At 39.3% G+C, this 15,400-nt stretch overlaps 1 protein-coding gene across 1 annotated transcript in view; it reads right to left on the reverse strand.

Moving 5' to 3' along the window:
• Positions 1–1,749: 1,749 nt before the first annotated feature.
• The window catches only part of TIPRL (TOR signaling pathway regulator), a 29,985-nt gene continuing 16,334 nt past the window's right edge, over positions 1,750–15,400 (reverse strand). The window contains exons 5-7 of the mRNA XM_027613287.2: positions 7,124–7,219; positions 4,538–4,600; positions 1,750–3,298 (exon numbers count right to left, since the gene is read on the reverse strand). Coding sequence (XP_027469088.1) covers positions 3,155–3,298; positions 4,538–4,600; positions 7,124–7,219 — 303 coding nt within the window. The 3' untranslated portion in view covers positions 1,750–3,154. The remainder of the gene's footprint in view (positions 3,299–4,537; positions 4,601–7,123; positions 7,220–15,400) is intronic.

Here is a 15,400-nt window from a genome sequence, read left to right on the forward strand (position 1 = left end):
TCTAAACTAAGTCTTGAAATCAGGTAATTTGAATCCTCTAACTTTTCTCTTTTACAAAATTGTTTTGGCTACCTAGATTCTTTGGATTTCCATATACATTTTAGAATCATCTTACACGTTTCTAATGAAAAGCCTGCTAGGATTTTGAATGGGATTACATTGACTATAGATCAATCCAGGGAGAATTGGCATATTAACATCTTGAGTCTTTCATTCTACAAACATGGTATTTGTCTCCGTTTACTCGTTTACTTCCTTAATTTCTCTCATGGTAAGTTATTTGGGATTTCCCAGATGTCTTTCTGTTACTGGGTTTTACTAGTTTGTTAGGGTCAGAGGACAAACTTCATATGACTTCAAGTGTTGTCTGGCCTAGAATATTCTCTCCCTTGGTGAATGTTCTATATACACTTGAAGACAGTGTGCATTATACTGTTGGGCGAATTTCATGCCCACCCCACCATAGGAGCAGATCTTTTTGTTATCCATGTAGGATCCTGGGCCCACGTTTTTCTGTCCCTCCTCCAAGGTTGGAGGCTATTTGTACTTCTTCTCCAGCAGTAATGGTTCTTTGCCTGTGTCCAAAGGCAGAACATTTCCTACTCCCCGGAGGCAAATGGATTTTGTCTTTATTCCTCCCCTAGAAATAATAGATTTTTGCCTGTGCCCTGGTAGGGGTGATATGATTTGGTGCACCTCCCTCAGCAGCCTAAAGTTTTTACATCCTTCAAGAAAAGGGTCTGGGGAAGGGGCAGGGTTTCCTATCTACCTATACATCAACAGTAGCCAATTACCTCCTGCATGACTGAACCACTGACAGGAACTTTCTGGTCCCCTGCTCTGCACCCAGGGTTTCTTATGAGCTCTTGGTGTAGGCCATTGGGAAAGAAGTGTGTGTGTGTGTGTGTGTGTGTGTGTGTGTAGTCCCCTTTTTTGAAACTCTCAGCTATTCCAAATTCTTAAATTCCTTTAGGAATCCCACATTCTAGATTATGTTTAGTTGCTTGTATAGTGGCCACTTGTGTCTTTAGTGTTCTTTCTAAAATGAAACGTGTATGTCCCACCTCCTGTTGGGAGGACTTATCACGCTTTGGGATTCAGTTTGCTTTGTCCCCCAACCTCAGTTCTCTGACATGGTCAACAAAAGCTGTAACTTTATAGATTCTCCAGTTTTCCTTGTGAAGTTAGGAGTGACAGTCTCTTGCAGCTTTCTACACCCTGTTCAGAAGCAGAACTCTGACTACCTCTACTAACGGTGATTTTGTTATTTTCTGAAATCGGTATTATTGCCATCATTATACTTATTAAAATTTGTAATTATTTTTACTTTGTCTCCTCCATTAATCTTTAACTCTGTGAAGACATATACTATGGCTCTTCGTTACTGTAATGCCTTCTGCCTAGTGCCATATTGGACACATAGCACTTAAAACTAAATGGAATGATATTAATGGCAGGTATCTCTATTTTCAAAAACACTAACTCATCATACAGCAAACACTGGCTGATTAAAACATCCACAGAAGTAGTGGGAGGGGAGGGCTGAGAAAGAGGAACAAGAGCCCAAAAGCCAAACTGGGGGATTATGTTCTGGACTATCTTTAGATTTTCATGATAATCTGCCAGCAGAATCTGGCTATAATGCTGACCAAGTTCAAAACAGAGCACAAATGAAAGAAGTATACCAAACCATTTTTTTAATTAAGCTTCAGGAAAAACGGAAATAAATGAAATAGCAAAACATAGATCAGGAATTCCTTATTGTTTATTCTTTTCTTACAAAAAGACACTTGAAACAAATAAATATAAAATGGCATATGTCTTATTTAGCAAAGGGCAAATACAGGTTTTCTGGGTATTCTCCACAGGAATAAACTAAAGGAGCTTCCAGAAGTACACTCATCCTATCAACTTCCCACCCTCTATAAAAAAGGTCAATTCTTTTAATTTCCCACAATTTTTAGCAATAGATTCTGAAAATAAGTCATCTAAACCGACTCAGAGACTAAGACAACTGATTCAAGTTAAGAATATATATAATGATGTTGCCCAGAAACTTCAACTAATGAATATTCTTACAAGTTTTTCATTTCTTATATCTAGTATGAATAGTCTATTCTGTTCAAATCCGCAAGGCAAATAAAATACAACAGAAGGCTGAGCACAATATATACACTTTTCTGTCCTAAGAGAAAACATTAAATACAGGTATATTTAATATACAGCAAACATGCCATGTATTTTCTTAAAGCCAACAAAATCCTGATTTCCTATACCTTGCAGGTGATGTAGCAGAAGGCAAACAAATACCAAAATCACTTGTGACAAAATTTAGCTAATAAAATTAGCTAGACAACAATACAAATTCAATATCCAAGGATTTATTCATTCCAAGGTTGCATGGAAAATGAAGTAAAAAACATCAGTACAAGTAGAACCACACATAAGAAAAAGCACCTAAAGATGGAGGAAGGACAGCTCTGACATCCTACCTGTGGCTGGCAAACCATGTTCAGGTGTGTCCACGGAGAGAACACCTTCAGTTTCCCAAAACCCTAGGTTATTTAGTTCTGTGTCTGAAATTTTCTCAAAGGCTTCAAAAGCCAATTTAAATTTAGAGGGGAAATATTTTTTTCTTTAATTTGTGGGTAAAGATCATTAAAGTACAACACCAATTTCCTAAAAGGCAACTCAGGACTCTCCATAAGTACGAATAAACATCAAAAAGCCCAAAAGTAAAGAGCTGGTACATTAACATGCACGATCAGGAATCCCGCGAAAGTCACAAGGTGCTGTGATTCTGTGATTTACATTAACCTCCTCATGGTAGAAGACAGTGTTTCATGATGGATGCAGATTATGCCCACTGCTCATGAGACATACACACATCACTACTAGTGAGATCCCACTTTGTAATAATTTAGAAATCCAAATTTAACTCCAGAAAATATAAATCTGGAATATGAATTTGAAGATAGACAGTACAAACAGCAGCTGAGTGGAACCTGCCTGCAACAATCCTTTATTTTTTTCCTTTAAGGCTACAGAAAATCTGCACATAAACAAGGCGATTAATTCTCATAATAAAAATACCCCCTCCAAATAGCTAAGGTCTCCAGTCAGATTCCATGGCGAGTATATGTTGTATCACATTCTATCCCACTAGTGTACTTTCTTGTGAATCTGCAGGGTCAGGATCAATTCTTTCTGGAAATAGTAGCTTCTCGCAAACTGCCTCCTTTATCGGTAAATACTGTGATATTTCATTAGGTTCCGTGAAGAGGGAAGGTGAAACATGCTGGGAAACACATAAATCATATTAGCACATATTCACTTATCTCATTGGTACCTTTTCAAAATGCTTTGGTTCAAGTATTCATACAGCAAACCAATTTTATTCTATTTTTTAAAGAATTATCTATTTATTTCGGAGGGGAGGGGCAGAGAGGGAGGATCTCAAGCAGACTCCATGCTGAGCACAGAGCCCGACGTGGGGCTTGACCTCAGGATCTGAGAGCATGACCTGAGCCAAATCCAAGAGTCAGATGCTTAACCAACTGTGCCATCCAGGCGTCCCAACACACCAATTTTAAAATGAGCTGTAATATATGTATGTGAGGAACATCATAAGGTGTTTCTAATGGTAACAGGTATCTCTTGTTACCGAATTATGCAGCCCTCTTACTGAATGATTTCCTCAAAACTCACAGGGATATGTTATTTATAATGCTATCACAGATGTATTAAGAATTTAATACATCTTGAGGTGCCTGGGTGGTTCAGTCGGTTAAGCATCCAACTCTTGATCTCAGCTCAGGTCTTGATCTCAAGGTCATGGGTTCAAACCCCATGTTGGGTTCCATACTTAAAGAAAAAAATTTACTCCATCTTAATCTAATCCCCTCGATGTTTTTGTACCTTGAAAGCACTAGCTTCAGATAGAGCCAGGCTGTGTTCTACAATGGATTCTAAGTAATGTTTCTAACCCACGTATACTCTACACCCACATAGAAATAAGCACTAGGGGTGCCAATCTCTCTAAATCACAGTGATATTTGCAAAAAGGTATCACTTTTGAAGCAACCTATTATAGAATCCTACAGATTTGCAGAAGCCCTTTACAAGTCCCAGGGGAGCAAAAAAGAAAGAAAATTAGGCCAAAACAAGGTCTGGTACAAAATTACCACATTTTAAGAAGGAAAAAGTAGACTGGGTAGAAAGAAATTACAGGGTGACAAGGTGCTAAGTGAAAAGAACAGTTGCAGACCCACCACCAAATAGCTCTGTTACACACACCTCTGGGTCTGTTTTTCCAGAATAAAAAGTGGAAATTAGATTAGATGATGGCTCTGGTACCTACAACAACTTTAACTGGTTTTGTATTTGAGGTGAGCTCAGAAAAGTTACGCTCCAGTAGGATTTATCTTTTAGAGGCTTATTAGGTGAATCGATAGATTTAGGGATGCAGATTTGGGTAGAAACATACCAAATGAACATTAAAAGTCAACTTCTAAAAACTGATATTAAAATACTGTACCATTAAATTAGCAATTTTGCTCTCTCGTGATGTATATTCTCGTAACATGTAGGTCTTGTCGGCCTATGTTGAAAAATAAAAAAAGGTTGCAATAAATCTATTTCTATTGTTACAAAAGCAGCATGAAGTCTGACAAGAATATCTCATTCTGCAATGAGATAACAAATTCTCACCAAGAATTCTTAATTATTAAGGCGAATCTCTATAAATCACAATGATATCATATGTAAACAGATTTAATAATTACTGTGTAAGAGAAATACAAGCAAAAGTTTTACTTTGTGTGAAAAAAATATGCATATCTGCAAATGATATGTGCAAGAGATTTTAATATTACTTCATGTTTGGAACTACATCTTCTCCTTAAGCTATGTTATCATCTACCTACATAACCATGGCTACTCTCATGTTTAAAAAAAAAAAAAGCTTAAATTTTATTCTCTCCAGGGCGCCTGGGTGGCTCAGTTGGTTAAGCGACTGCCTTCAGCTCAGGTCATGATCCTGGAGTCCTGGGATCGAGTCCCACATCGGGCTTCCTGCTCAGCAGGGAGTCTGCTTCTCCCTCTGACCCTCTTCCCTCTCGTGCTCTCTATCTCTCATTCTCTCTCTCTCAAATAAATAAATAAAATCTTTAAAAAAAAAAATAAAATAAAATAAATTTTATTCTCTCCCATTTCCATAAAATTTTTTTTTAAGATTTTATTTATTTATTTGACAGAGAGAGACACAGTGAGAGAGGGAACACAAGCAGGGGGAGTGGGAAAGGGAGAAGCAGGCTCCTCCTGAGCAGGGAGCCTGATGTGGGGCTTGATCCCAGGACCCCGGGATCATGACCTGAGCCAAAGGCAGATTCTTTATGACTGAGCCATCCAGGCGCCCTCCATAAAATTCTTGTCAAATTGCTTATCTAATAAATCATACTTTTAGTGCTTTAACTTCTCCCATTTCAAACTTTTTAAAGTTAGGTTTTAGAAAACAATTTATTACAATTTTTTTTTGGTGAAACATTATTCAATAAAAGAAAAATCACACAAGAATAAACTCCCTTAAGAAGTTTAATCTTTTCTATTAATAAATACAAATTTTAATCTTAAATCAATAAAAACAGATTAATGCTCACTGAAAAAAAAATCAGATAATATAGAAGTATAGAGTGACCACTGCTTCTATAGATATCACTATCCTTAACATTTAGAAATCTCTATACGGGGGCACTCTCCCACTCCCCCTGCTTGTGTTCCCTCTCTCGTTGTGTCTCTGTCAAACGAATAAATAAAATCTTTAAAAAAAAAAAAAGAAATCTCTATACAAAATCTTACATAGGTTCATACTCGCTTTTTAAAATTCAACACTGAGATGCATACCTTTACACATCAGTTCAATGTAACTCTCTGCCACTCATTTTAATTTTAATGGATGTGTACTTTTCTACTATATGGATGTAAATTAAATAATTCAAATCAGTGCCCCTGCAGTGGGCATTAAGCTCCTTCCTTCTCTTTCTGCGATTATAAACAACAGCATTACCACAGACGTCCATCTATATACATAAATATATATATGTAAATAACTCTGTACAACTGCCTGATTAATATTTGTGGATCACTGTACATGAGAATATTTTTAGGCTAAATTCCTAAGAAATACTGTTGATTTAAAGCATAAGCATTTTTAAAACTTAGATTTCAACTTTTCTGAGGCAGAAAAATGCAGTCTATCTTTAGTACTTTGCTACCACTTTCAAAAAGAAAAAAATCATAGTTTTTCCAGGAAAAAAACCCACCCATCCTTAAGTGCAGGATTTGGGAACCAACTCCATCTTACTGGATTCAAATCCCACTTGCACCACTATTAACTGTAGAACTTGGGCAAGTGACCTAATCTCTTTGCTGTAATAGCCTCAGGTATAAACAGAGATAATATAGCACTTATTTCACCGGGTGGTTGTGAGAGTTCAGTTATTACCATTGCCCTACTGATTACTGGCGGTCTCTTCTCTAATTCACCATTCTACACAATCACAAATCAGAGGTTACAAATCCATTCCAAAAGGACAGGCCGCTATAAGCTACTAGAGGAATTTCCATGATTCAAGTTAAGCCTCCCCCTTTTCCAAACACTTTTTTGAAAACCTTGTATGTCAACAGTTCCTTCAGATGGAGTACAGAGCTTTCAAACTTTAGAACAACTGTCAAAATGATTATGTAATACAAACTTTCAGGAGGCCATGTGATTGGTATGTTTAATATTAAGACATTATATAAACAATACATATGATAAAGCTAAGAGTTAAGGGACAGTTTTCTTAAATACAGATTAAGTACACATGAGGGTTTTTTTAGAAGCATCAGACATCCCCCACTGGGGAGTATCTTTTAGAAAACATTTTTAGCTACCAGAACTTTCAGAAAAGATGTCCTGTTTCGTTAACTGTGCAGTCAACAGTGAATGCAGAACACCCAATCTTAAAGGCTAGAAGGACTGCCATAAAATATAAAGCATTATTTCATTTCAAATTCTCAGACAATGAAGCAACATGAACAAGCCCAACATCAACTAGTATATTCATTAAATAAGAACAGATACCTCGTGGTAAAGTCTTGTGTCATTCATTCTGATAAGCACCCCATCGATTCTCAAGAAAAATCGCAACAGCAGGAAAAAGCTAGAAGGCATTACTCTCTGAAAAAAATAGTAAGGTAATATTTTAATGAAAATTAAATATGTTATTACTTTGCTAAAATAAAGTGATTTTTTTTGAAAATAAATTTTTTTAAACGCATCAGGGGAAGGCTGAATTAGCAGTATACTGAAATCTCTAAACTAGAGGTTCTCTGTCATAGCTTCAACTAAGGCACAATATATTATATTATAATATAAACATCCTGGCTTTGGGTTTCCTACAATAGAAAAATATTTTTTAGGTCAAAAGATATTGAGGTTAAAAAGACTTAAAAAATACCTAAGTAATGTGAAAATTACAATGTTCACTTTAAAAATTGACAGTATTTACAGTAGATGTCAACATCAGTAATACCAAAATGAAAGAATAACCTATTTCTTTGTTGTTACTTGTCTCTTATTCACTTTACCTTAAATAAAGAGACGAGACCTTAAATGGAATGGTTTAATTCAGTGCAACGAATTAAGTACTATCTCATACTGCCAGAGACTGGTTTATCAGATCATTATAACATGTTCTTAACATCTTTCATCTGCATCACCTACACATTCTCCCTCAGCAGGGAGCCTGCTTCCCCCTCTCCAACTCCCCCTGCTTGTGTTCCCTCTCTCATTATCTCTGTCAAATAGATGAATAAAATCTTAAAAAAGAAAAAAGACACAATCCCAATGGTCAGGAAGTTCATCAAAGACGGAAACAGAGAAACAGGATGTGGTAGCTATAGTAATGGGGGGATGCACAAAGCACTCAGAGAAAGAAGTATCTCATCTGCTGAAGAGAGTCAGAGAAGGCGGTGGAAAGCTGACCATGGGAAGAAGAGCTGGGGGTGGGGAAGGAGAATTCCAAGAAGAGGAAAGAGCATGTATAAAAAGTTCTGAGACATGAAATAGCAAGATATATTCAGGGAACTGCCTGCAATTCCATACAAGCACAGAGCAACATTAATGAAGAGTGAAGAAATAACAAGATAACCCATTAATAACAGTGGCTTTACTGCCTAGATTGTCAACAGCCAGGGGCCAAGCTCTCCTTCCTTAGCACCATTTTTTTTTTAAGATTTACTTATTTATTTGAGGGGGGGAGGGAGAATCTGAAGCAGACTCCTCACTGAGTACAGAGCTCGATTTGGGGCTCGATCCCAGGACCCTGAGATCGTGACCTGAGCCAAAATCAAGAGTCAGACGTTTAACTGGCTGAGCCACCCATGTGCCCCCTGCCTTAGGACCTTTACACACCCTGTGGCCAGACCTAATGCTTACTTGTCTTCGGATCTCAGTGTAAATGTTACTTCTACAGATAAGCCTTTCCTACCATTCCATAATCACAGATTTCTCCTGTTATCTTCTCTCCACTCCCTTTATAAGCTAACAGATTTATAATTACATCCATTTATGTGTTTACTTGCTTAAAGCCCATGTCCCTCCACCTGACTGTAGGCTCCATAAGAGTGAGAATGAACAGTGAACAGTGTTTTGTTCATCACTGTGTGTCCCTACTGCCTTGACAGGTAGCTGGCATACAGTGGGTGCTCACTGAAAGAGAGCCTAGCACTATCTTTGCTGGAGAAAAGGCTCACAGTCACATTGCAAACTGATGGGATTATCAGCAACAGACTTAAAAGCAAGACTTAGAATAAAGAAAAGCTTGGAGGAAGAACCTGACCTATGACAACATGCTGTGTCACAGCAAACTGACTGGGAAGCACATCATTACTTGACAGAGTGCTACTTGTAATTACTGAAAAGACTGATTGGCAACATTTTTTCAAATTTCCAAATTAATTATTAACACTCACACTGGGCCCAACACAGGAAGCAATCATTTCAGCATGGCAGAGGGGAGACTAGGAATTAGAAGACCCAAGTTCTAGTCCCAATTGCATAATTCAACTGTGTGGGGATGTTTGGAAATTTCTGAGGGTGTTTTTCTCACAATGATGAGCAACTGCAATATTTAGCAGTTGGAGACCAGAGATGTTAGATGTTCTATAATGCACAAGACAATACTACACAACAAAGTCCAATCCTGCATCCCAGAAAACTTCCAAATATCTTACTTGGCATTCACATGGCTTAAAACAAAACAACAATTTATATCGATCTGACCTTAGAACCGAATTCCGTTTTACATATAAATGCAAAATTCACTCAATTCCCAGGAACACAATTACTTTGCAAATGAAGGAAACATTATACTTTGCTTCACTTGGAACTTAAAGGCTGTCCACCATTTTTGAAAAATTCCATCACCGATGGCAGTCCTGATCGTGTCACCGGAGTCCTTCACTGACACCCGGCACCTCTGCCAGCCCACGTCTAGCTCTAGCTGCGGCTTCACAGTGAGTCAGTATGCAAATATATGTACCTGACTACTTCGTTACGTCTTTTAGTGCAGTCATATCATGCACTTACATACTGAAATACCTATTTTATTCTAAATCAATGTCCTTTTTTATTTTATAATTAGGACATTATGTTGGTTTATTGGAAAGAAGATGGGTTACATGATCTATGAATTACATTTCAGGGTAGTAAAAGGGAGGGGATGCTTAAAGTATTTGGTAAAAAAAACAAACAAACAAAAAAACCAATGGCGCAATGTGTATAATTAGGTTGAGAACCACTAATTTAGAGCAAGTTACTAAACCACCCAAGGTCTCCTTCTTCATCTATAAAAATAGGGGATGTGAAGAAACAATTTCTTAGGCTCTGTCTCTGTAAAATATGGCATTTCAATACGACTACATTTCAACGAAAGCTACCTCTGCACAGGCATTGTGGGACATTTTGTCCCCAGAGATGAAAGATATGTTCCTACCTGGTATACTTGGACTCTTAAGTAAAACATGGAAGTAGAAGGTAGACAACATTCACTCCTGACTACTCAGAATGGAACTAACCATTAGCTGTAAAAACCATTACAGAAGATAACAGCATTGTCAGTATTTGGGAGATAGGGAATTTATTTCCTTTGAAAGCTAAAAACTTACATATTAGCATGAAAATAGCTTTCCTTTAGATCTTTGTCAGAGGAGTCCTATCAGCTGTAAACCCTACCAAGGGCAGTATATTAGAACACAAAATCCTAACCTAAAAACAAACATTGCTGAAAGAATCTAATTTAGAAAACAAATCAGGGACCCCTGGGTGGCTCAGTCAGTTAAGTGGTTGGCTCAGGTCATGATCCCAGGGTCCTGGGATGGAGTCCCGCAAGGGGCTCCTTGCTCAGCAGGGAGCCTGCTTCTCCCTCTCCCTCTGCAGCTCCCCCTGCTTGTGTTCTCTCTCTCTCTCTCTCTCTGACAAATAAATAAAATCTTAAAAAACAAAACAAAACACAAATTAATTTCTGAAATATCCTGTAATTAGATATAGGTAATGCTACTCACACAAAATTATCAAAACTCCGAAACAAATCCAAAAACCACCCAGACCTCATGGTGCACAGAGCTCTAAATCTACTCTTTCTTCCTGGGGATCTGTGCCATAGGAAACTTTCTTTTTTTAATTAAAACTGTCTAGGTTTAGAATTAAAAATTAAGATGGTAAAAACACTTCAAAACCTGAAACAAATAAATTAAAAGCAACCTAAAAGGCTCTATCTAACAGTATCAGGAATCTAAAGTAAATTACTTTGTTTATATAAGCAGCTTCCACATTGCAGTATCATTTCTTTTGAGTGTTTTATAATTATTATGGAAACCAAAAAACCAAACATTCATAAACAACTAGATTTACAATTCTACAGACCTTTTTAGCAGTTTTCTGGCCAAGATTAAGATACCAAGTAAAGGCAATGAATATTATTACCATTATCCCAGATAATTCCAAGAACGTTTTGAAAGTGAAAGAAATCTATACAGTTGTCCCTTGAACAACACGGGTTTGAACTGTGGGAGTCCACATATGCTGATTTTTTCCGATAAATTTTCTCTTCTCTATTTTCTCTGCCCTATGATGTTCTTAATAACATTTTCTCTTCTCTAGCTTACTTTATTCTAAGAATGCATTATATAAAATTTATAAAATGCAAACTATGTATAATCAACAGTTTATGTTATCAGTAAGACTTCTGCTCAACAGTAGGCTATTAGTAGTTAAGTTCTGGGGGAGTCAAAAGTTATACAAGGATTTTCAATTTTTTTTTTTAAGATTTTATTTATTTGAGAGAGAGAGTGCGTGTGCACACAAGTAGGGAGAGTGGCAGAGGGAAATGGAGAAGCAGGTTCTCCGCCAAGCAGGGATCCCAACGTGGGGCTCGATCCCAGGACCCTGGGATCATGACCTGAGCTGAAGGCAGGTGCTTAACTGAGCCCCGCCCCCAAGGCACCCCAAAGATTTTCAACTTCTGAGGGAGGGTTATTGGTACTCTTAATTCCCACACTGTTCAAGAGTCAGCTGTTTATTCCATACCCCCAATCAAAGTCCTAGCCATGGGGAAAGATATAAGGTAGTCCTTAAAATTTTATACTTATTTTTAGAAGTTCCTCAGAGGGCTCTGTTAAACTAAAAATAATCTGAGACGGTTCACATTTTATCTGAAAGCAATTGGGAAAAATGTAAAGTCAGAAAATGCTCTAAATTAAATGGCCTCAAGTGAGCTTAAGTGGAAAGGGCCCAGCAGGGGCTCCGGGATGGTGGTGGTCCTTCACACTCAGGCGCAGGCTGGTGACTAGACAGCCTGTACTACTGGCACAGATGTCACAAAGAGCCCGCCCAGAAAATACCTCCCTGTCACTGTGTTCTACCACCAGCCCTCTCTCTGGCCTGGCTGGACAAACTTACACACGTAGAACTCAGATCAGGACCACCTCCTCTAAAAAGCCTTTCCTGCCCTATTCTCTCCATTCCCATGTGTCTAACCCAAGTGTACTATGGATAGTCAAACAAGGAATATTCTTTGTCCCATTGTGTTAAGAGATAACTAAATCTCTAATCTGCCTACGTAATTCTGCTAAAACTCCAGGTTTGGGCATCACTGGACTAGCGGTAGGCTTACCTACATCCTGTGCCCCTTTCCTCCTATCACCACGGAAGAAGCATCTCTCCTATCTAAGGCTAATCCTTCCTACCATGAGCTAGATCCTAGAAGATTATGAGCAAAGGCAGAGTCAGACTGATCCACTGTGTGACTGATCTCGGACAAGTTAGTTAATATCTCTGACCCTCCATTTCCTCTCACTGTGTAGAATTTCCCCAAGGATAAGAAGATAATATAGACAAGTATCTAACATGGTGTCTGTGAAATAATAGAAAATATATATATTGGTCTCTGTTTCTGGTTCCTGACAGAGGGCTTCTGAAACACTTGTAAATTCCGAAGTGATAAGAGCACTTAGGAACATCTTTTGTTCTAGTGAAGCAAATCTGGGTGGGCACCTGGGTGGGGATGGTCCCCAGAAAGACGAGGCCATGACTAGAAGCTTGGATTTTCAGTTCCAACCCTCATTTTCCAGAGAGAAGAGAGGAGCTGGAAATGGAGTTAATAACTGACCACGCCCATGTGAGGAAGCCTCCATAAATCCATAAAATCCTAAGAGTATGGGGTTCAGAGAGTTTCCAGGTTGGTGAACACCTCTATATACCCCAGGAAACGGGGGCCGGTCGGGGGCCGGCACTCAGGGGGCTGGATCCACCGGGCATGGTCTCCTACATCAACCAGCCCAACTTGGGCAGTAGCTACTCCTACCAGCATCTCTGAGATGCCGAAGGATTAAGGCTCTCATCTGTGTCAGGGCCCTGAGCTGAATCTATTCATGCCATGCTTCGAGGTGCTGGCATCAGCCAAGTCACGCAAGCATGAGACAAATCCTAGGTAATTCACTACAGCCCTACTCATCTGACTCTCCACTACCATAAGTAACCCCTCCCAAAAGTAAAGCTCCGAGGATGCAGAATTCTTGGTGCGGGGGATAAAATCTACACATCTGATGTCAGAAGCATTCTGAGTGTGAGAGTAAAGGAGAAACCTAGGAGGAGAAGACTGGAGTTCTTCCGACCCAGTGTCTCACAGACAGTAAAGGCTCAAAGCCCTCCCTTCCTCCCTGCCTCCTCATCCTCTGAAACCTCACTCCATTCATTTTTTTCCCCTCTCTGTAAAATTGACTCCTTCCCGTGAGCACCTGAACCTGCTAGTCTTCCCCATATATTTTTTAAATATTTTATTTATTCATTAGAGAGAGAGTGAGGGGAAGGGCAGAGGGAATAGCAGACTCCCTGCCAAGCAGGGAGCCCCATCCCCAGGACCCCGACATCACGGCCCGAGCCGAAATCAAGAGTTGGATGCTTAACCGACTGAGCCACCCAGGTGCCCCTAGTTTTCCCCACATTTAAAACACACACACTTCTGTTCACCTCACGTCCTCTCGTAGGCACATCTCTGTTTCTTCTTATCCAGGAAGCTTTTTGGAAGTTTGGTCTACTCCTTGTCTCCAACTCCACATCTTTCACTTACCCCCTCACCGTGTAACTGAAACTGAGCTTGTCAAGATGAATAACAGTATCTTACTTGCTAAAACCAAAAACAAGGTTTTTAGTCGAGTGGACACCATCCCATTCTAAGATTCCATTCTAAGATCTCCTTACAGCATGATACTTTCATGTCCTTCTTGAAAAGTTCTGCTTCCTTAGCTTCTCAGGCACCACATTCCTGGTTTCTTACCTACATTTATATCTACCAGGCTAATCTTTGCTTCTATAGAAGGAACTTCATTTGGGGGCACCTGGGTGGCTTACTGGTTGGGCATCAGACTCTTGATTTCCGCTAAGGGCGTGATCTCTGGGTCGTCTGATGGAGCCCCGCATGGAGCCCTACCTCTGGCTCCTCGCTCAGCATGGAGCCCGCTTCTCCCTCTCCCTCTGCCCCCCCCCAACTTGTGTGCATGCTCTCTCTCTCTAATAAATAAATAAATAAAATCTTTAAAATAAAAAGTTAAACAAGGTAATGGGTGCCTGGGTGGTGAAGTCAGTTCAGTGTGTGACTCTTGGTTTTGGCTCAGGTAGTGATCTCAGGGTGGTGAGCTCAACCCCCGCATGGGGCTGTGAGAGCTCAGAGTGGAGTCTTCTTGAGATTCGCTCTCCCTCTGCCCCTCCCCCACCTGTGCATGTGCTCTCTCTCAAATAAATCTTTTAAAAAAAATAAAAATAGGAACGCCTGGGTGGCTCAGGCGGTTAAATGTGTCTTCAGCTCAGGTCATGATTCCAGGGTCCTGGGATCGAGCCCCCCATCGGGCTCCCTGCTCAGCGGGGAGCCTGCCTCTCCCTCTGCCTGCCGTTCCCCCTGCTTGTGCTCTGTCTCTCACTCTCTCTCTCTCTCTGACAAATAAATACATAAAATCTTTAAAAAAATAAGTAAAAAATAAACAAAAATACAAAATAAAAAGTTACACAAGGTAAAATGAAAGAACATGTTAGGACGATGTTGTTCCTCACTGAGACTTAGCTACTATCTACAGTGGTACACACATAATACATTTATGCCCATCCTCTCCAACTCCTTCACTCACAAAAACACATGGGCTCCCCATATAGCCACCTATTTGGATACAAATGCATACTCAGATATGCAAACCCACAAGGAACATTTCACACAGTCAGTTAGTCATAGTAGGTGGGTGGGCAAGTAGAAAGGTGCATGACTGGATGAGTTGGAAAGTGAACAAATTTAAATGACAAAAGCTTAATTGGGGGAGGGTTATAGGTGAACAAGGGAGTAAGGTGCTAATAAAACAATTATCTAATGGCAGAATAATGATAGATATTAGATGGTACAAAGAAAACTGTCATTAATTAGTTTCATGACCTTAGATAAACCAAACTTTTGGGCCTTGTCTATAAAACACAGAAGCTAGACTAAGGGATTCTCTACACATTCGTTATTATTCCGAAATTCTGTGATTGTATAGAAAAACCTAACTTTAAAACATATTGTTGTTTTGATCTATTGTTTTCATTTCTTATCATTTCAATCACAACACCCACAGCCATTATGCTCCAACCACAATTTCTGATGCTGGGGCCCTGCCTTTGACAGACCTAATGAAAAGTGCTATAATCAAGGGGTTCAAAAAAAAGTACTGATAGGGCTCTGGCAGAGGAATATTTAACTCTGCCTAGGGGAGCTGTGTGTGCCTTACAGAGGAGATGACATTTTAGCTGGGTCTTAAGGGATAAGGCATGTAATAC

This window comes from Zalophus californianus, chromosome 10 (assembly GCF_009762305.2).
Source record: "Zalophus californianus isolate mZalCal1 chromosome 10, mZalCal1.pri.v2, whole genome shotgun sequence".
Classification (NCBI taxonomy): Eukaryota; Metazoa; Chordata; class Mammalia; order Carnivora; family Otariidae; genus Zalophus; species Zalophus californianus.